General features: G+C 42.6%; 1 protein-coding gene across 4 annotated transcripts in view; it reads left to right on the top strand.

Moving 5' to 3' along the window:
* Positions 1–22,180, top strand: part of HDAC9 (histone deacetylase 9) — a 660,228-nt gene that overhangs the window by 623,591 nt on the left and 14,457 nt on the right. For all 4 annotated transcript variants that reach the window (XM_068235994.1, XM_068235993.1, XM_068235991.1 and 1 more), the window contains exons 11-13: positions 2,937–3,059; positions 11,305–11,509; positions 13,980–14,200. In XM_068235994.1, coding sequence (XP_068092095.1) covers positions 2,937–3,059; positions 11,305–11,509; positions 13,980–14,200 — 549 coding nt within the window. The remainder of the gene's footprint in view (positions 1–2,936; positions 3,060–11,304; positions 11,510–13,979; positions 14,201–22,180) is intronic.

The raw sequence follows: 22,180 nt of genomic DNA, 5'->3' as shown, positions 1-22,180 counted from the left end.
ACAGTAGAATCATGTTAAACCCTGATATAGTAAAACCTCTACATCTACCGTAGTAAGCTGTGACTGTATAAATATACAATGTATGGCCAATTCTGATATAGTAAACTACTTTTCCTGGTCCCTTGGAGTCTAATATAAAAGGATTCTACTGTATGTGTACAGATATATTTTAAACGTTACAATTGTTTTGCCATTGAGGACCTTAAAGTGATCCCAAGCCGAAGCTCGGGATCAAAATCAGATAGATACCTTAAAGAGAAACTCCGACCAAGAATTGAACTTTATCCCAATCAGTAGCTGATACCCCCTTTTACATGAGAAATCTATTCCTTTTCACAAACAGACCATCAGGGGGCGCTGTATGAATGCTATTGTGGTGAAACCCCTCCCACAAGAAACTCTTGAGTATGTACTCCTGGCAGTTTCCTGTCTGGGAACCTTGCTGCATTGTGGGAAATAGCTGTTTACAGCTGTTTCCAACTGCCGAAACAGCAAGCAGCAGCTACATCACTTGCCAACAGTAAGAATGTCACCATGTAATAAATGTCAGAACGTAAATCAGGGATTTAAAAGATTTTACAATGGGCAAACACTGACTAAATCATTTATACATAATTATTGTAAAAATGAAGCACTTTTTTTATTCCATTATTTTCACTGGAGTTCCTCTCTTAAGTGAGGGAAGCCTCAGGATCCTATCGAGGCTTTCCTCACTGATCTGAAGCCCCTTATTGCAGAGCGTGACCTCCTTCACATCAGGGTCACACAGCTCTTCTTCCTGAAGAACGCAGTAGCCACGCGAGCCCACCTGCTAATGCGCAGTACCACAGAGCCCGCGGCTCCAGCTTATTGTGCATGTGCAGGTTGCTGGGTCGGCTATTGCACGACCACGCTGGTGAAAGAAGAGCTGCGCGCATAAGCGTCAATGCATTGACACTAATCTTCTGGGGGGGGGGGGGGGGGCGCTCAGCAATGGGGACTTCAGAGCAGGGAGGGAGGCCTCAATGAAGGCTTCCCTCTCTTTAGGTATCTCATTTTGTACCTGAGCTTCGGCTCAAGTACTCTTTAAAGAAAACCTGAACTGAAAATTAAAAGTCAAAATAAGAATACACAAGTCATACTTACCTTCTATGTAGTCTACTCCTCAGTGTCTTTCTCCTGTCCCGCGTCCTGTTTGTGCACTGTGACCAAGGGAATTTTCCGTCCTCCATTTTGAAAATGGCCATTACCCATAACAGCTTTCTGGTCAGCACACAGTTAAACTGTAACATTGCTCACTTGAGCCATAGGGAAACATGGACATTACCTGGTACATCAGTTTTCCTCTCAGCTATAACTGACAGCAACTGATATTTTACTGACAGCAACTGATATATTTCAGATCTGACAAAATCTTGTCAGAACTGGAAGGGATTATTGTCAGAAGAAAATGGTGCGCTTCTGAGAGGAACTGATGGCAATGTTCATTTGAAGTTACCTTGTGTTTATTTTAAATATTTTTACTCAGTACAGGTTCTCTTTAAGGCCTGGTGCACACCAGAAACCGCTAGCAGATCCGCAAAATGCTAGCAGATTTTGAAACGCTTTTTCTTATTTTTCTGTAGCGTTTCAGCTAGCATTTTGCAGTTTTGTGAAGCGTTTTTGGTGTAGTAGATTTCATGTATTGTTACAGTAAAGCTGTTACTGAACAGAAAAAATGCCTGGCAAACCGCTCTGAAGTGCCGTTTTTCAGAGCGGTTTCCGTTTTTCCTATACTTAACATTGAGGCAGAAACGCCTCCGCATTCCAAAATCTGCAGCAGCCCGGGAGTATGCGTTTCTGCAAAACGCCTCCCGCTCTGGTGTGCACCAGCCCATTGAAATACATTACCCACGCGTATCCGCAGCCGCAAGCGGATCGCAAAACGCAGCCGAACCGCTCTGGTGTGCACTAGGCCTAAATGCTTTGCATGGCAAGACGGCACAAGAGTGGCTGCCCCGGACACATGGCTCCTGGCATTCTTCTTAGTTTCGTTAGTGTTTGCCTAGTTTTAGCATGGTGTCTTCTTATGCCCGTTTCATGCTGTCTATTTTATGTCTCGATATGTACTACTGCCATTGCCTTGTGTACCAAAAACAATTTCCGGTACGACATCACGAATAAAAGTGATTTTAAAAGCCCATTTGCTGGCACAGATCTAAATGAATCAAAAGGAACCTGAGGTGAGAGTCATATGGAGGGTGCCATATTTATTTCCTTTGAAGTGATACCAGTTGTATAGCTGTCCTGTTGATCCTCTGCCTCTAATAGTTTCAGCCATAGACCCTGAATAAGCATGCAGCAGATCAGGTGTTTTTGGCCGTATTGTCAGATCTGACAAGATTAGCTGCATGCTTGTTTCTGGGGTAATTCAGACACTACTGCAGCCAAATAGACCAGCAGGGCTGCCAGGCAACTGGTATTGTTTAAAAGGAAACTAATATGGCAGCCTCCATATCACTTTCACCTCAAGTTCCTTTTAAAATGGACCTGAACGTAGAACTTCATCTCAGCTCTAATAAATAAGCAGCAGCATAATAACCTCAAAGAAAACTTTTCTCTGTTACAGCTGATACAAATCCTGCAATACGTCTGCAGTTTATCTACTTTCTGCTTTCATGGAAGCAGACATATTGAAAACATCATGTTTTTAAAAATGAGCTCTCTGCCGTGGCAGTCAGCTGATACAGGTAAGGGAACAAAATACAACTTGTGATTAGACACAGATGAGGGGGAATTAGACAGGCTTAACTCTCTAAGTACATACAGGGTGCATTTCTATATGATTTCCTTCTGTCCAGTACAAGAGTTCAGGTCCACTGTAAGAATCAGTTTCAAAAATGTTATATTGATGTTTGTTTTGAGGTTGTCTTGCATGCATCTAACATTGCAATGTTTTTTTTTTTTTTTTGTGACAGCACTTGGTTTCACAGCAACATCTTCTTCAACATGAAAAGTCTATGAATCTACTAACTCTATACACCTCCCCATCGCTACCCAATATTACCTTAGGACTTCCAGCAACAGCTACCCAACTCAGTGTGAGTATACTGTATACACATATATATATATATATATATATATATATATATATATATATATATATATATATATATATATATATATATATATATATATATATATATAGTATCAAGATGGCTAATTAAACCCAGAGTATAACTGGGTTCTCTTATTGACAGTGTTATAATATGGCATTTGCATGTGCATGGACCTGCTTCTAAAAAATGTAACCGAGCCCTCACACTGTGCCCTTTGCACTTGCCTAAATCACTACTGAATATGAAACTGCTAGCTCAGTTGTGTCTTAAAGAGAAACTCCGACCAAGAATTGAACTTTATCCCAATTAGTAGATGATACCCCCTTTTACATGAGAAATCTTCCTTTTCACAAACAGACCACCAGGGGGTGCTGTATGACTGATATTGTGGTGAAACCCCTCCCACGAGAAGCTCTGAGTACCGAGGTACTTCTGGCAATTTCCTGTCTGTGAACCTTGTTACATTGTGGGAAATAGCTGTTTACAGCTGTTTCCAACTGCCAAAACAGCAAGCAGCAGCTACATCACCTACCAGCAGTAAGAATGTCACCATGTAATAAATGTCAGAATGTAAATCAGGGATTTAAAATATTTTACAATGGGCAAACACCGACTAAATCACTTATACATAATTATTGTAAAAATGAAGCACTTTTTTATTGCATTATTTTCACTGGAGTTCCTCTTTCAAGGACAACTGAAGTGAGAGGGATATGGAGGCTGCCATATTTATTTCCTTCTAAACAATAAAGGTTGCCTGGCAGCCCTGCTGATCTATTTTGCTGGAGTAGTGTCTGACTCTCACCAGAAACAAGCATGCAGCTTATCTGGTCAGATCTGACAATAATGTCAGAAATACCTGATCTACTGCATGCTTGTGCAGGGTCTAAAAAGGAAATAAATATGGCAGCCCCCATATCCCTCTCACTTCAGTTGTCCTTTAATACCGCATTGAATTTGACAATCTTGTGGCTGCCTATCCACTTCCCGTGTACCCATGAAATCAATGCAGAGCAGTCCCTGAAAAATCCCCACACTGTATCCATTTATATTAATGGTACTATGTCACTATAATGAGAGGCATGTTTTTGAAAATGAGGACAAAGGCTACATGGCTGCCACTAAAGTGAACCCATCTCAATATCACATTAATCAGGGGGGGGGGGAGGGGGACATGCCTCAAAGAGTATACTTAAGAGAGTTTAGAGACGTCACAGATGTCCCTAGATAAATTATGGGCAGTATGAAGGGGAGGAGGGGGGGACATGGCCTATAGCTATTAGAAACTAGGGGGGAAAAGTGGTGCTTGGTTCCCTTTAAAGGGCAACCGATTTAAGAGGGATATGGAGACTGCCCTCTTTATTTCCCTTTAAATACTACTGATTGCTTGATATCCTGCTGGTCTTTCATACATCAGTAGTGTCTGAATCACACACCCCTAAAACATAAACAATAATATACATTAGGTGCTCCTTTGAGGTTTGTCATGTGTTACATAAGTTCTCTGTCTTTGGAGCGCAACCTATCAGTTGATGATTGACTCGATGCACCTGACTGGGGAGGACAGGGTTATACTGCAGCTCCCTATACAGGCATCATGGTGGCCTGTTGGCTATAACTCTCGCTTTGTAGCGTTGGGTCCCTGGTTCCAATACCAGGACAGTTTGTATATTCAACAGTTCGTGTATTTGTGGGTTTCCATCGGAAACTCCGGCTTCCTCCCACATCCCAAAAACATACAGTCAATTGGCTTCCCTCTAAATTGGCTCTAGACTGTGACACATGCACATCACAATATAGACATATGACTATGGTAGGGATTAGATACTGAGCTCCTCTGATGGACAATTATGTGTTAAGACAATGTATATACTCTATACAGCACTGCAGAAGAAGTCGGCGCTATATAAATTCTTTGTAATAATACACAGTGGTGGTTATCTTAGTAATACCCTGGTTTGTGAGTACCTGTTTTCTTCCATACATTTAACCTTAAACAAATTACTAAACTACATTGGCTATTCTCTGTGTCCTTTTCGGTTTTTGAATACCGAGTTTTTAGTGAATGCTTAGTTAATCTGTGTGCACACCCCTTCCTCTCTCACGAAGCTGTCCCCATTGGCTAACTGTCGTCAGGTCAGTGTCTACTAAATCATTCACCCATATCACATGACTAGATATGGTGACAGTTGGCCAGTGGGAGCACTTTGAACAGTTACTGTTTGATGCTGAGCTATTTCTTTGGCAGTATATGTATAATCAATACCTAAGCTAGAGTTGAACCTAGGTTGAACTAGTTGCAGCCAACTTCCACATGGCGCACTCTTTCTCTGCCTGGAGATGCAAACAAGGAAAGCAACTGAAGAAACAAGCAGAGAAGTCCTGGTTCTCTGATGAACATGCGGCAGGAAGAATACGGCCTGGCTGCCTGAAAGAACACTGTCCTGATATATTTATCTCCAAGAGAGACCTCCAGGCTGACAAAACTGACTCTCCAGCTGCTTCCTATAGCAACTCTGATCTGCCACAGGACCTTCAACCAAAACGGGTGGTACTGATAACCCCTGAAGAAAAAGTATTGAGGGGACTTGGCAACTTCCTGTGCCACAAATGTTGCAGCATTAAGAACTTGTCACCATCAGAACCTGTGGACTGGCTGGAAAGGGCTGATCATATTCTGTGCAGTTACCCGTGGCCATTTAAGAAAATCATCCGCAGAGGCAGCCTGACCTTTATTTACATGCTTTGCAAACACACAATCTCTTCTGACCTGACTTGCAAGCAAGAACTGAAGATGTCCCTTCTTGCCTGCGCCTTTGTGACTATTTGTTACATAGGGCATGAGTGTGGATATCCGGTGAAGCCATTCATGCAAAATTTTGAGCAGAAGGCTTTTTGGGATAGATGTCTCGCCATCACTGCAGCTATGAGTAGCCAGATGATGAAGGTCAACACCGACCGTGAATATTTCTTAAAGATACACAATGAGCTAAAATCGGAAGCTTAGAAAGACGAGACTGAGTCCGACTCATTCATGAACTCCATGGACACTTAGATTAGGGATGTGAAGACATTACTTTTACTTATAATAAAATGGATCTCAAACCTCAGAACATCAGCTTGACTCTTTCATTCGGTTATTCTTGGCAGGTCTTATGTTTTGAAGGTTCTCCTGATAGAGCAGGGATCTATTTTAAAGATGGATTTTAAATTACTCAAAGAGAGTCTGGAGCAGAATTTGTTTACCTTTTTTTAATGTGTATCCATCTTCAGCATTAAAATCCAAGTTGTTTCTCTGCATTCACCTGGCAGAACAAGTACTATGTCCCCCAGAAATGCCCTAAATACTGTCCAGGGTCGCAGTATTTTGCTTCCTGGAAGAGGCAGAGCTGTGTGCAGAAGCTCCACCTCTTCTACAGTCAATCCCCGCTGATCTCCGCCCCTTTCAGTCTTCTTTCACTGAGAGGGGCGGAGATCGGTGGAGATTGACTGGAGAAGAGGCAGAGCTACTGCACACAGCTCTGCTTCTTCATGGCAGCAAAATATGCAACCTGGAAAGTCATGAAACTTTGCTGGGCTATTTTAGCGGCATAAATAACTTTTTTTAATGCTAAAGATGGCTGCAAAATAAAACGGGGAAAAATATTCCGCTTCAGTCTCTCTTTAAAGGATATCCTAGGAGGTGAATGAAAAAAACTAGGTTTACATCTGTCCCTCGCCGCAGCTCCGGTCTTCGCTTGCAAACTGCTGATGATTACCTGGCTTTATTTTTAGAAATATTTGGTGGGGGCTAGTGTTCACCAGGCCCCTAGATTCTCTCCAGGCCCTAAGCAACTGCCTAGGTTTGCCTTGTGGATAATCTGGCTCAGCCCTGGAGTAGTACTTTAACACAAAATAAAAATAAAAAATTGGAATCCAAAGCCATTATGCTATGACTTTTTACAGGCTACCTTCTTAATGCTCGTGACCTGTGCTGCTTTTAGAATGAAATATTTTTTATATAAACGGTGGGGGGTAGAGAGAAGTATATAAATAGACTTCAGGTACAAAGAAGAAATGGGCCCATGTGATAAATGAATGTGATGCAAAGCATTATGGGAATAGGTAGAGAGACACAGGCCATGCTGAGGTGGGAGTGAAAATCATAGATCTGTGAAGAAAGGCAGCAGCACAGAGAATATATCACTGGCTGAGCCACACATACAGCACTTAACCTTTCAAATGTCAATGATGATAAGTTTGAGGAAAAAACACAGATGTGTAATTACAAAGCCTCAAAATGCTGATTGAAATTCCTTCCTCAGCAGGCAATAGCAACGTGTCCTGCAGCGTAGATGGGGGGGATCACTAGACATTTATTTTTAAGGTATAGGCACTGCTGAACTCTCGTCTGCTTTGCTTTAATAATAATACATGTTATCACGTAGGCTTCTATCATTCATTAATTTTTTGTGCTTGGCAATTCCAAAGCATGGCTGAAATGGCAATCGGTGTGGAGTGGTCCTGGGGCTGCCGCCGCGTTCACGCTAATTGGCGTGTAGCGGTGGCAAGAGGTTAATGTCCGCGCTGTAGCCTTGCAAGCCCATCCACTCATGCACAGTAGCACAAAGCCTGCTGCTCTGGCTTACTGTGCATGCACAGGCGGGCTCAGTCGGCTATTGCACGACCACATACAAGAAAGTGGAGCTGTGCGGCCCCGATCTGATTAGCGACACTGCATTGTCGCTAATCTTCAAGGCTGCCGCGCTCAGCAACGAGGGACATTAGTAGAGAAAGAAAGGCCTCACTAGGATCCTGATGCTTCCCTCGCTTTAGGTAAGTATCTGGTTTTGTGCTTCAGCTCGGGTACAATTTAAGAACTCTGCTACCAATAAGCTCCTCCCCTTGAAAAAAAAAAAAAACACTTTCTGTAGTCCCTCAGTGCACCAAAGGACTGAGAATAAACTGAGATTGCAGAGTGTATTATTGGTACAAGCGGTGGGGTAGCAATAGGAGATGCAGATGTTGCGACCCCACCAAGGCCCCTGGACCAGACGGGCCCATGAGGGGCCCTACTTAATCCATCTTATTAGCTTTTATTTGGTGCTATGCTGGTAATGAACACCTCTATATGTGCATCGAATAGTAGTAATCCTTAACTAACTGTTGTTTTACTCTAATTACACCTTTCTGATACTGAAATTGTCCTTGGTAGGTTTTGGGACTTCATATCAATAGAGTGCTTTGGGCCCCACGTAAAACTCACACTGGAGCCCCAAGCTCCCTAGCTACGTCACCGGGTACAGGCAGAGGCGAAACTAGAGGGAAGCCGCCCCTGTGACTACAGAGGGGCCCAGAGATGTGTGAGGGGCCCTAAACACTGAGCTAACCTCCCTCTGGTACTCCAGATCAGTTGTTTTTGTGGCTACATATATTATGGGTGTGAAGATCCTGATGGCCACACTTGTTTCATGGCCCATGTAAGACGGGCCCCCAGGCACTAAGAGTCACCAAGGAAGGTAAAGGGGCCTCATCCAAGTTTTGCTGGGGGACCCCATGATTTGTCATTGCATCCCTGAGTACAGGCCTCTGGACTGATTTTTGGTTTGAGTGTGTGTTTTCGAGCTGTGTTGGGAGCTCTGTTCATGAATACAGCGGTCTTGCCACTGAAAAAAAAAAACAGGCAACGGAAAGAACATTGTGACAGTAACTGTCTCGATTTCGTCTAATACATAATATGTTGACTTAATAATACAAAAGTATCTTTGTGTGTGCAATATTGAATGAGCAGTCTAGTCATTCCCAGGACCTCTGCAGACTGCTGTCTTCTCCTGTCTCCCTTGATGATGTCTTCCTGTGCAGAACGAGGCAACGTAATAAGAAAGGTATTTCTGGTTTGTGCCTCTTTAGCAATTTTTGGGCAGTTTCTTCGTACGGATACTCCAAACAAACCCTTTCTTGTGGGATGTGGTGGGAAAACAGTAAAACAACCGCGCGCATTATTGCATACACAATGACTGAAGCATGCTAGATTGTCTTCTGAATTCCCTTAATAGCCGAGCCTGTCATATTTTATAGAAGAACAGCTTTTTGTAGGTAGACAGTCATTTTCCAGACTTGCCCAATTCTTCACAGACATATCCTTTGATAAAGAGCGAGACTCATACATCTGTGCTCATTGAGGATTCAGAGCACTTCTAATGTAAAGGAATGAAGCAGGAAAAGCCACAGCTGGCCAAAGACATGACAGAGAGGATGGATGAGGATGGCTGCTGCTGAAGGGTCTTTGTTTCCTGACTCCTGTGTAAGTCTGTATGGACATATTCACATATTCATACAGTCATAGCAACCCATGTAGCTCCTAGGGGACGCAGGAGTGCCCCCAGTTGTGCATAATAGCAACAGTAATGCTGAATACTCATCTAAAGATGAACTGTGGAACCTCACAGTGACGCCTCCTGACGAACGAGGTTCGCTGATTCATCGCCCTACCCGCCTTAACACACGATGGGCGCGACCGGGAGGTCAAACCATCGCAGTACTCAAAGAACTGATCCATCGTGATAGTCGTTATCGGCGCGCATCGCCAAACGTCGTTGATGTAATCGCAGACCTGTACCTATGTCAAGAGATTGTGGAAATGATTGCTCCCAGATCAAAGAATCGTCAGTCATCGCAAAAATTGTCATTACAAAATTTGTAGTGAGTACGGGCCATAACTTGTCAAATAATTAGAGTCAAATAGGATTTTTTTTTCTTCATAATCAGCAACTGTTATTTGGGAAATATAGATCAACATGTTTATGGGCAGGGGAATCCAATCTTTTTGTTTATCGTTAAGACCAACCTCTAGGAGAGGAAATCATTTTGAATAGTGTGGAAAGGGGATAGAAGATATTTTGGAGTTTTACTGCTGTCTGTCTCAGAGGGACAGCAATGAAATGCCTGATAACAAGGTACTACTGTAGCTCTTCCTGACTTTACAAAAATGTATTATTGTTGCTGTCTTTGTCCCTGTTGGAGAGATTTACCTACTTCCTACCAGGAACAGGAAATAAGGAAAACCCAGTTGGGAATGCACCATTGAAAACATCTTTAGTGTCCTTGCACAGTGTTGAAAACTAAAAATGAGTTACCTGGAGTTGGTGTCAGTAAAAATAATTAAAAAAAGGTACACAAATAAACCTTATAAATACATATAAATAAAAACACACATAAGTAAATAATAATAACTACATGAATATGTCACACTGAATGATACCTTCTGAGATCCACATTATAAATATTAGGCATTCATAAAAGATCATAGGTGACAAACGATCTTCCCCGATCCATCTGCAGACATCAGCGTGAGCACAGAAACGAATGATCTGTGCAAACGTTAGTTTTGGCGATCGCAAAAACTCCCGCAGAAGTCAATTAGCATCTGAACAATCGCTTATTCAGTGAACAATTATGATAGTCGTTCAATTCGAACAATCATCGTGGGGAGTTGCACGTCACTAAACATTGTTTAACTAATTTTCAGCAAACAATGTTATGCTATATGGCAAAAATGATTGCCCCTTGCGAAAAAGATTTCCTTGAAAATCCTGCCGCAGGTTCGGACCTCAGTAGTGCAGTCCAGCGTGCAGATGCTTTCCTGTCTTACATGCAAATAACAACAAGCCAGTCCTGATTTATTATCATTCCGACATAAGGCATCTAATAAAGGGAGTTAAAATAGGAGAGAATCTGTTTATTGTCACCGCTACACTCCTGGGGACAGCTGTTAATGGCTGATGAGAACCAGACCTGGACTAACTTGTGCAGATAGGAAGATTTGCTGAACGCTGACCGCATGTGACAGTCTTATGAAAGTTAAAGGTAGAGCTTGCTCTGCAGTCGCTCACTTATTACACACCCCATGATTGGAGGCAAGGGGAGTCCACATACTGTATCTGTTAGGGCTCATTCACACTATGTGCTTGAGTCACGAAGCCGTGATAACTCCTATTACGGTCGCTTTAGCGTTTTGCACGCGCTATAATGCTTGTAAGCTTTTTGCGTGAATTTTCGTGTCTGGTATTTCATGAAATAGACATCTCAATGACGTTATTTTATTCTATTTTTTTTAGATACAATGTTTGCTTTCTATGCTTTGATGTGTTTTTAAAACTTATATATTTAATAACGATACTGAATTCCAAGCCATGTGACATTGTGTGTGTAATGGGATGCATCTTCTCTTCCACATTCTCTGTTGTAGGCCTCATCTTCATTAAAAGAGAAACAGAAGTATGACCCTCAGGCGCCCAGGCAGGGGGTATCCCTGCCAGGCCAGTATGGAGGAGCCTTGCCCGTGTCCTCAGCACATGCGTCACTGGAGAGCAAGACCAACAGCAGCCACCAGGCCTTACTGCAACACTTACTGCTCAAGGAGCAGATGAGACAACAGAAGCTGTTAGTCACAGGTATTCCAAGGATCACAATTTATTAGCAAGAGTTATGGCTTACCTTTCATTTGCAAGCATTACAAGCAACATACAGCAAAGTCCACAACTCGGGCAACCGGAAGTCTCAACTAACCGGCATGCCTGAAGGATAGCGGGGATTTTTTGGGGGAGGTTTTGGACAGGTTTGGAGGCATTAAAATACCAGCTCCCTACAGCTCCTAGCGGCTCTCCGGTGTCCGTGCATGGAAGCCAGCGTGTCACGTGACCCGATGCAGGTCAGGTGACACGCCAGCTTGCGTCCATAGAGGACTCCGGAAAGCTGCTAGGAGCTGCAGAGGCTACAAGACATCCCTGGAGGCTCAGTGAGTATTTGAGGGGGGGGGGGGGGAGGTTTGTACTTTTTTGGACGGTTGCTTAAGCAACCGGCAAGCACATGTATCCGACATCAGGCAATCCCCACTGGTGCCGAATACTGGGGACTCTGCTGAATAAGGCTGGATTCACACTGTACCAGATAGAAAAGTGATCCTGTAAAACCAGATCCATTTTCTGTTCAAACAGATCAGTTTGTTACATTGGGCATCAGTTTTTCATCCAGTTTTCCATCTCTGTTCCGTTCTCCACCCGCTCAATACCTGTCACTATGTAAACTCCATCTCTGCTTCTGCAATTCATTTGAGTCCCTGCACACTAGAAGTGGAGTAGTGGACCAAAGAAAATCCTCCCTGGGGAGGAACACTTCCCATTGGTCTGTTGCAAACCAATGGGTGCCTAAGTTGCTTCTGCTGGGGCTTCGGGATTAATATACTGGCATTTCCAGCATGCAAAGACACATTGGATGGCAAATGGACACCATCTATTCTCATAGGCTAGGATTAATTCCATTGCACATTGTCCGGCCAATCTGCAGAAATCGCATACCACCTATACTTGTGTTCCATTCGCCGGAGCACGACAAATGTATCCTGATGTGAACTGATCCTATTGCTTGGCACAGTCTCCATTCGGATCTGTTCCGTTCTGTTCCAATAAATGGAATGTTTTTGCTGGCAGAGTGAACCCAGTCTAAAGCTACCCAAGACAGTCTCTCCCTTTGCAGAGATTTGCGGACCTTTTGCAGTTCTTGCCTTTGTTCTCCAATGCTGTTTGTTTCTGCCCACAGAGCAGGAACCCTTCTCTGTACCTGGGGGCTGGTTTAATTGATGCACTGCTTTCTGAAATTAAAATGACAGCAATGGAAGAACGGCAGTGGTTCAGTAAGCTCCACAGCGACCTGTAATTGTATTAGTACATCCACAGCAAAGCGGAACATACCAGTGCAGGTAGGATGTCAAAGATAGCAGCATAGTGGTATTCAGGCAAGGGCAAGCACTGGCTATCCTGTACTGTATACGCAGGCTGCCACAGTCCTGTTATTGTAAAATAGGTCCACAATCACAGATGTGGTGCATTCTTCATCTTGGCCCCATCTTCAGCCATTTAGCTAAAGTGTAATTGTTATTCTAATTATACTGAATAACTTAACTATACTCAAAACTTAAAAATGGAAATTCTAACAGCAATGAAGGTGATACATGAATATAAACAGTGTTCAAAAGCAAAGCAGTGCACTGAATACCGATTTCATGGACCAAATGTACTCAGAACTGTAGCAGAGGTTGCATAAAATGTTCCTTTCTTCCAAGGTAAAATGCACTATATATTATGTTTGCCCTGTGTTGCTGTCCCTTACAGTAGGCAGTGAAAAACTGACAGATTTTGAACCAGTTCATCTCCTCATGGGGAATTCTCAGTATTTCCTTTGTTCTTTACAAAAACAATCCCTAAAAAGGATTTATTTAAAAATGCCCACACAATGACAGTCAGCTGAGAATGTTTAGAGGTACTGCCCCTGACTTTGAAGCATGAGATCATGAGTTTGACTCCCAGATCAGGAAAAAAATTACGCCAGTCTTTATATTCCTTTACGTACTATTCTGGCAGCTGGACTGAGCAACTGCTCTTCAGTAAGTGCTTTTGCATATAAAGAAATACTTGCAATTCCCTGTGAAGAGATGGACTAATCCAAGCTCTGTCAGATTTTTTATGGCTACTGTAAGCGACAACAACATAGAAAAAATAAATGATACTGTATTTTACTCTGGGAGGATTGTACACTTATATGTATGCATTTTATATTTTACATTTTGTCAAAATAGTTGTCTTTTTTAAAATGTTATTAAGGATGATCAATGAGATGCAAATATTTCTTAGTTCATGCAGGATTTATGTAAATATATGCAGCTTGAAAATGGACCAATCAAGTCCCACCAAGATTTAAATTGATTGGTCCATTTTCAAGCTGCACATATTTGCATAAAAATTTGCATAATCCTGCATGAACTCGGAAATACTTGCTTCTCATTGATCATCCCTAAATGTTATGTTTTTTGTATTTGCTTTCTCAATAGCCTTTGTCTTGACTGGATTGTCTTTTGTTCACTTTCAGGTGGAGCACCACTTCTACATCAGTCCCCGCTAGCAGCAAAAGATAGGGTTTCTCCAGCAGCGGGCAGAGTGGCTCACAAACTGCCTAGGCACAAGCCTCTGCACAGAACACAGTCCGCCCCTCTGCCTCAGAACACTCTGGCCCAGCTTGTTATTCAGCAGCAGCACCAGCAGTTCCTGGAGAAGCAGAAACAGTATCAGCAGCAAATCCAAATGAACAAAGTGAGCATATTCTAAGTGAATATATGTTTCCTTGCATGCCGACCCGGAATCATTTCTAATGCAGTGTATAAACTGACTCTCTCCATGTGGGGAGAAAAATGACCACTTTACACTGGAGTTCTAAAGGCTGTGTATACCACAAAGGATACATTTCCTGGAAAAAAAAGTATCAAAGCTGTCACTGATGACTGCCTTTGAAAATTGTTCTTTGCCTCATTGTCATACTCATCTTTTTGACTTCACAAACCTGGAGTCACTGAGCAAGGAAATAGTCACTGGCCAGTGGAGTCAGATCAATCCCTGTCATGTACTGATGAGGGCCAAAAGTCCCAAACAGGCTTTCTGCATGTATGGTTGTTGTGGCTGTGTAAAATTTAAAGCTATAGGCTTGCTATACACCAGCGGTTCTGGATACAAGCTTGGATACAGGGTCATAAAGAGATAATTTGCATATTCAGTAGCAGTGCATTGTGGGTAACTACAGATGTTCACTTAAAGCAGAATTATTGCAAGTACCTTCTGTTTAAGAAGGCAAATCACACCAAGCATTGCTTTTCAGTAGGAGGGCTTGTCAGTCTCTTTTAGTCCCCTATTAATTCCTAGTGGTTTGGGTGACCCCAAGTTGCTTGGTTACTCTAATCAGTATACATATACTGAATAAGTGATAAGCCATGCAGAACACCATGCTCATTCTGAGTTACTGATAAGTAATACAGGACACTGAGTCAGCTTACTCATTCTCAGTCATTGATACACATTACAGACATCATGTTACACCATTAGTCAGCAATGGCACCCTCCATGTTCCTCCACTTGAATGCCAGAGGATCAGCATGACAGACAGGCATAGAAACACATGATCCATTTACCAGGTATGATTGGTGCATCTCTGACTGACTGGGCACAATATCTTACTTTTCCTTCTATTGTAGGCTGATTCGGGCCAGCGAATCAGAGGAGTGCACACAGAACACCTGATTTATTAATCTTCTCCATAAATTCTCCTTTCAAGAGAAAGAGTTACAGAACAATTGATTATCATCCTTATCATTTACAAAAATACATAGCAAACATCTCACATCCATGCCTAGCCTGTGATATTAGGCATTTAAAGGAAGTCTGTAGGGTACTTCCACACTATGACCCATAGGCAATTATCTTTTCCTCATATGTTGTCTCCTAGGTCAGAGTTCCCCAACCCTGTCTTCAAGGCCCACCAACAGTGCATGTTTTGTAAAATATCACCTCCTAGGTGATAGTTTCTCACCTTGGCAATGTAATGTATTTTAAACCACCAGCAAGCAAAAAAAAATATTGAAAATAACTCTGATAGCACTTTTTCACTTACTTTTTGATACCTTTTCAATTGAAAAGTACTGAAAAGATATTTTAAATGGGACCTGAACTCAGAACTCCTCTCTGCTCTAAAATAAACACAACAGCATAATACCCTTTATAGAAAAAAACATTTTTTGTTACAGCTGATACAAATCCTAAAATAAATCTGCACAGTTTCTACTTCCTGATTCATGGAAGCAGACATATTGTTAACATCCAGTGCTTTCAAATGAGCTTACCTGCCATCTTTGCCATGGCAGTCATGTGACACGGGGGGAGATCAAATAACACCTTGTGATTAGACACAGATGAGGGGGGATTAAGCAGGCTAAACTCTCTAAATACATACAGGGTGCATTTCTCTATGTTTTCGTTTGTCCTGTGCAAGAGTTCAGGTCCACTTTAAAGGAAATATGAAAATGTATCTCGTAGGAGAAATCTCAGGAGAAAAGTGAATTGCATGTGGGCCTATACGTGTTACATTGTGCAGTAATGCAATGCGCTACTGCATGTGATCACGCTGCACATACAATGCAGAGGTATGAACATGCCTGTACAACAGTGACATTGTCCTTATGCACTGCATACAGTGTAATTGTGGTGCATTCCATAGCAGTTGGCAATGCTGTGATATAACACATGCGATTTTACACACACAGTACTGTAGCTCTTATTCCATTCTCTTTTCTCCTAAGTTTTCTTCTAGGTGATATTGTCACACCCTATTGATAACATGCCCTGTAAGCCACTAGCAAGCAAGAAAATACTCAAAATAATTTTGACAGTACTTTTCCACTTACTTTTGGGTACTTTATCACTTGAGAGTGCCCTAAAATTATTTTAAACAGAAGGTGGAAAATGATCTCCTAGGATAAAGCTTAGGTGAAAAAGTGACTGAATAGTGAACTGAATAAGGAATGTGCTCTATGCACGGTTATAGCGTGCGCTTTACACAACGCACATAGGTATGATAACTCATATCACAGACACGCTAGCGCTTTTTCTCGAAATCTTGCGTTTTTGCGTGCAATCGCAGGTGCAAATTTGCGATTGCGCGCAAAAATTTTCGATTGCAAACGCAAAAATTGCGTGCAGAAACGATAACCCGGCCGTGATATGAGTTATCATGGTTTAGTGAATCAAGCCCCTAGTGTGAATATATCCTTAAAGGATCTCTCCAGCGAAAAAAAAAATTAAACAGTTGGAACCTGACAGAACCGACAGGCTTTGGACTAGTCCATTTCCACATGGGGGATTCTCAGGGTCTTCTTTGTTTTCAAAAGCATTTCCTGAATGGCAGTTGCTAAGTCTAACTGGCAAAACAGTGTGCAAGTGAGTAGGGAGGCTGGCTGGTATCTTACTATGTTGGCAGTTAAACTACCGTTCAAGAAGTGCGTTTGAACACCCTGAGAATCCCCCATGAGGAGATGGACTTGTCTAAAACCTGCCGGTTCTGTCAGATTTTAACTGCTTACTTTTTGTCACTGGCGTAGTCCTTTATTAAGCAATACTTTTTTTTTTTTTTGTAGCACCACTTGCTTATTCCAGTATTGTTTCAGACAAGGTCTTATTGCCAACTTTTAAAATATTCTCTTTTCAATTCACCTGGTTTGGATGTTGTACTAAAGTCAAGTGAACTTGTGTTTGCTTCACACATCCTGCTACATGAAGGAGAAAGTCCCTAATTTCCTGTACATGTTCAGAGGTTTAACATGGATTCCAGTTGATTTCACTTCATTTCAGTTTAGTCAATTACCCTTTTTGTAGCTTGTACTGTAAGAAATGGTTATATCTAAATGTTGTACTTTTAACTCATGCGCTTCACCAATTATGTTACTGGATTCTAATCTTCCGCTGTGTTTGGTCTTTTTCACATTTATAAAACAGACATTTGCCTTCTTAAAACAGAAGGTATTTTCCATTATTTCAGTAAGGAGGCTTTTTGGTCTCTTTCAGCCCCATACACGCTCCTAGCCAACTGGGCAATCTGTAACTCTGGGTGTTTCAAGTCCTACCGCATAGAGCCACATTAATCCATACCATGCAGTGCACTGATGATGAGGATCAACCAGTCCGAAACAGTCTGTATGCATGTTGGTGTTAGATTATTGTGGCTCTGTACAATTAACAAGCTGACACTTCATTGCATTCCAGAGGCTCTGGAGGTTTGTTTAGCTATCAGGGACAACAGAGATGATTTGCATATTCAGCAGTGATGCATTGTGGGACACATCAGAGCTCACTCCAACCTGAATAATCACAAATGCCTTCTGTTTTAAGAAGGCAAACTTCTGTTTTGCATAGCATTTTAGTCCTTTTTAGCCCCTTAAGGTAGCCATACACCTGACGATTATGGGAAGATTCGACATTTATCTCTAATCAAATCTGATTAGAGATGAATGTGTACCTTTGTCAAAGCTGCCCATATATTGCTGCCCATATACTATTTCAGCATGAAATCTTCAGGGAATCGGCTGAGCCCACCACGTCCGCCCCGCTGCTGCCCCCCCCCCAGTGTATAAATGTGCCCCTTCAGTGTGTGCATTTATACATTACCTGTCTTGTAGCAGCCTCCACACGGTGTCCATGCATCTCGCCGGGTTCTATCAGCCGCATACACGCTAGCGGCGCATAGCGTCTGACCTCAGGGGGTTTTGCTGCTTTCTACTAAATCGGCCACCGTACCACCGCACACCCGACCAACCAACTTTGGCCCGACATCTTGCAGCATGCACAATCGACAATGCAAACAATTTTCGTCCCGAAATTGGTCGCTTTGTCGGTCGGGCATGCACTTGGTGACATCAATTTTCATCCAATTCGATTATAATAATCGAATGGGATGGTCGATCGGCCACCAAGTCGCCTGATGCATGGCCACCTTTACACACTCCCAGGAGTTCTGGTTCACCGTGAGCTTGCTGTGCAATCTGTTAATCACATTTATAAGTACTGTAGTTGACATTGCTTCAACCACTAGAGGGAGCCTGAAAATATAACAACCATTCATTAGATGTCTTTGGACTTCTGGAGCCTGATTTACAGAAGCCGAGCTTACACTGCCAAGTGAGGGTGAAGCAGCGTTCACTCTTCCTCGCTGACAAGAGGATGCTTATAAGCATCCCTGCCTGTGCAATCATACCCCTGCTTACTAATAACTTACTATGGGAGATCAGTTCATGTAGAAATAAATGATTGGTTCATACTGAATAAAGGGACCTGGTAAAGATAGAAATATGAGCGCTGTGACTGGTGATATAGTAAAAGGCAAACTCTGATACTGTCATTTGTATCTGTGTTCCACAGTTTAGCATTTCACGCACCTGATAAAAAATGCATGCAGGCAGAGTATCTGCTTATTCCTGCTCAGTAGTGAGAGGAAATGGAAGCTTCCATATTTTTATTCTGAATGCAGCGGCATTGATAACATTTAGGGGCCCAGAGGAAAATTGTGATAGGGGCCCCAAACCCAGGGAATTCTGATGCTTGGATACCCCATGGATAAGATGGCAGTGTACACTTACTGTGCAGTGGATACAACATATAGATACAGAAATGTAAACGCAGGAAAGAGGAACATTCAGAGGGCATTGATAAGCCCCTCTGCTCCAGACCCCCATAGAAGCCAAAGCAGTAAAGGAGGTTATGTGTGAGAATAGGATAGCATAGGACATTAGTAGAATATCTGTAACACTACTGTTACTATACATAGAAGATAGTGGTATAATGGGAAGAATAATGATATTCTACTATCAATAATATACCACGCCCCATTTTTAATTGTGCCACTTTTAAAGCTACGCTACAGAAGCTGCCTGAAAGAATCCCTTTATGTAATGTACAACTAGGAGTGTGTGCATGTGTGTGTATCCCGTATTAACTTAGTAGTTAGCAGCACCCTTGCCTTATACCTCTAGGGTCCTGGGCTCGTATCTCAGTCAGGCTGCACTATCTGCATGGTGTTTGTATGTTCTCTGTGTTTGTGTGGGTGTTCCCCAAGCATTCCTATCACCTCCCACATTACAAAACCATACTGGTATATTAATGGGCTTCCACCCAAAACAGACCCTGATCTGTGATGGTGACTCTATAATATGAGCTCTCAGAGGGACAGCTGGCGATCTGACTTGTTCAATGGGCTCTGTAAAGTGCTGAGTCAGATCTATGTGTGTAAAAATCACATTGTCATGTATCTTTTATTACATTTTGTAAGTCCAAAATAAAGCCTTCAGTTTACTAATAACTGTGAAATATAGGTGCATAAAATAGCAATAGCTTGTGGTAGAACAGTCGATCATATTTTTAATGTGAAATTATTGTGTTGGTATAACATTAAATTATTTTTTCTTTTACATTAAATAATAAATAATTAAAACAATTTCAGGAAAATTATTTTAAGCTTCGAACGGTTGGAAAATGTTTCTAGATCTCACAATTGCACCCTTTACAAACTATATTACATTTCTATAAAAACAGTTGACTATTTGAATGATAAAATATTTATTACATCTTAGATCATTTCAGAATATTACTGTGTTTAGCCAGCGTTATCCATAGCATTTTTAAAGCAAACCTGTGCCTTGCATCACATAGAGTCCTCTAAGAGTAGTGATGCATGGTGCACTGCCTTAGCTGCCTCTGTACATTGCTCATTCTGGAAAACAAGGCTGTGGGGATCTCTGTGTCTCAGCATCGTGCATGTTCTCACCCTGTATTTCCTGGTATGAGAGTATAGTCACTTCCCCGATCATCCACCTGTCCATACACCAGCTTTGGATTTCAGCAGAGGATGGCTTTTGGTCATGTGGGTGGAGAGAAGTCATAACCACCATGTCCTGTGGTGCCGTGTTCTTGTCCAGTTATTTGGCAATAAACCAGCCTCCCAAGCAGAGTTGGTCAAAAGTTTTCTTGGGGCATGATAATGCCTTGCCTCCTTTACACTTGCAAGATTAGAAGTCAATACTTGCTTTAACTACTTGAGAACAGTAGTGTTAAACCCCCCTAAAGACCAGGCATTTTTTCTTAAAAAGGGCCACTGCAGCTTTAAGGCCTCACTGCAGGGCCACACAGCACAGCACACAAGTGACACCCCCCCCCCCCCCCCCCCTTTTCTCCCCACCAACAGAGTTTTCTGTTGATGAGGTCTGATCACTCCTCCAAAGTTTTTTTTTTTATATAAATATTTATTGTATTATTTTACTAATATATTTCCCTATTTTTTTCAAAATGTATTACCCAGCCCTCCCTCTCTCTCCCCTTCAGCCTATGACAGCTGATCACTATCCTGTCTACCAGGGGGACAGCCGTGTCACATGGCTGTCCCCAGTACAGCACTGCCGTGGATCGCAGCGCTGTACAAGCTAATTAGATGGCGGTTTAGCTAATTACAAGCCAATTAGATGGCGATCGTCGCAGGGAGGCTAAAGGCAGAACAGAGCTACGCCTATCAACCGGACGCGGTCAGCTAGTGGTACTCATGAATTGGGATAAAAAATGCTGAATGATGGGCAAGACTTAGAGCCTGTTCTAGAATTTTTGCTGCCTGAAGAAAAATTGTGAGGATGTCCCCCCCCCCCCCCCCACCCCATATGAAATGATCGCACAGCAGAGGAGGGGGGGAGATTTCTTTCCTCCCTCCCTCTCCTAGGGCCCCCCTCCGGAGCTCTCCTCCTCCTCCATGCAGAAGAGCAGCAACGGCAGTGTAGGAACTTATGTCCAGCCGCCGGCTCTCCCCTGGGATCTGCCCTCCATAGCCACTGCTCGTCTACTTCCTGCAGCAAAAAAAGGAAGTAGATGAGCGGTGGCTATGGAAAGCAGATCACAGGGAAGACCCGGCGGCTGGATGTAAGTGCCTTTACACTGCCACTGCTGTTCTTGTGTGAGGCGGGAAAGGAGAGCACCAGAGGGAGATCCTAGGAGAGGGAGGGGGGCGGAATGCCACTCTGACCCTGATGTCGCCTGAGGAAGAGGAGTCGCTTGGCATTGTGCGAGGCCCGGAGCTGGCTAGACTAACTTCTACTTGGTCTCCTGATGTTGCTCCTTGTCTCATGTTCTCTCCAGTCCCCTGTCTTCAGTTCTTGTTTCTTCCGTACCTCTTGCTAGTTGCTCGGGGTAACGCCACATGATTCTGGAATGCACATGCACACGTTTTGAACCACACATGTGCAGAGAAAGTAAGCACTTGTGGTTCGTTACTTGTGCCTGCGTAGTTCAGAATCACACGGCGCCACTCGGGGAATATTCCAAAAAGTATTTGACAGAGTTGGAATGAGAGGGAGCCCTGAAGACGTCAGAAAACTAAGATGAAGGTAATATAGGCCACCATGGGCTTTAATCAATGTTCTTTACCCCAATTCAGGTGTACTTTAATCTGGAACTGAGGTAATGCCTATATTCACATCTGCCATCAGACATCGGTAGCTGGATGTACTGAAAGCTGTCTGTCCTTCCACAGCTTCATATAGGCTTGTTTTTTCAGATGAGCATTGTAAAGGTGCGATCTTTCGATGCAATTTTTTTATGATAGAATTGTATAGAAAATTCACAGTTTATGAAGATATTCGATAAGGAACGATTCTTTGGACGATTGCTAAATAGGATAAAATCGACCCGGAAGTTGGATTTTATGATCGAATTTGAAGA

The sequence above is a fragment of the Hyperolius riggenbachi genome, chromosome 5 (genome assembly GCF_040937935.1).
Source record: "Hyperolius riggenbachi isolate aHypRig1 chromosome 5, aHypRig1.pri, whole genome shotgun sequence".
Lineage (NCBI taxonomy): Eukaryota > Metazoa > Chordata > Amphibia > Anura > Hyperoliidae > Hyperolius > Hyperolius riggenbachi.
This window is presented reverse-complemented; position numbering and strand designations above follow the sequence as displayed.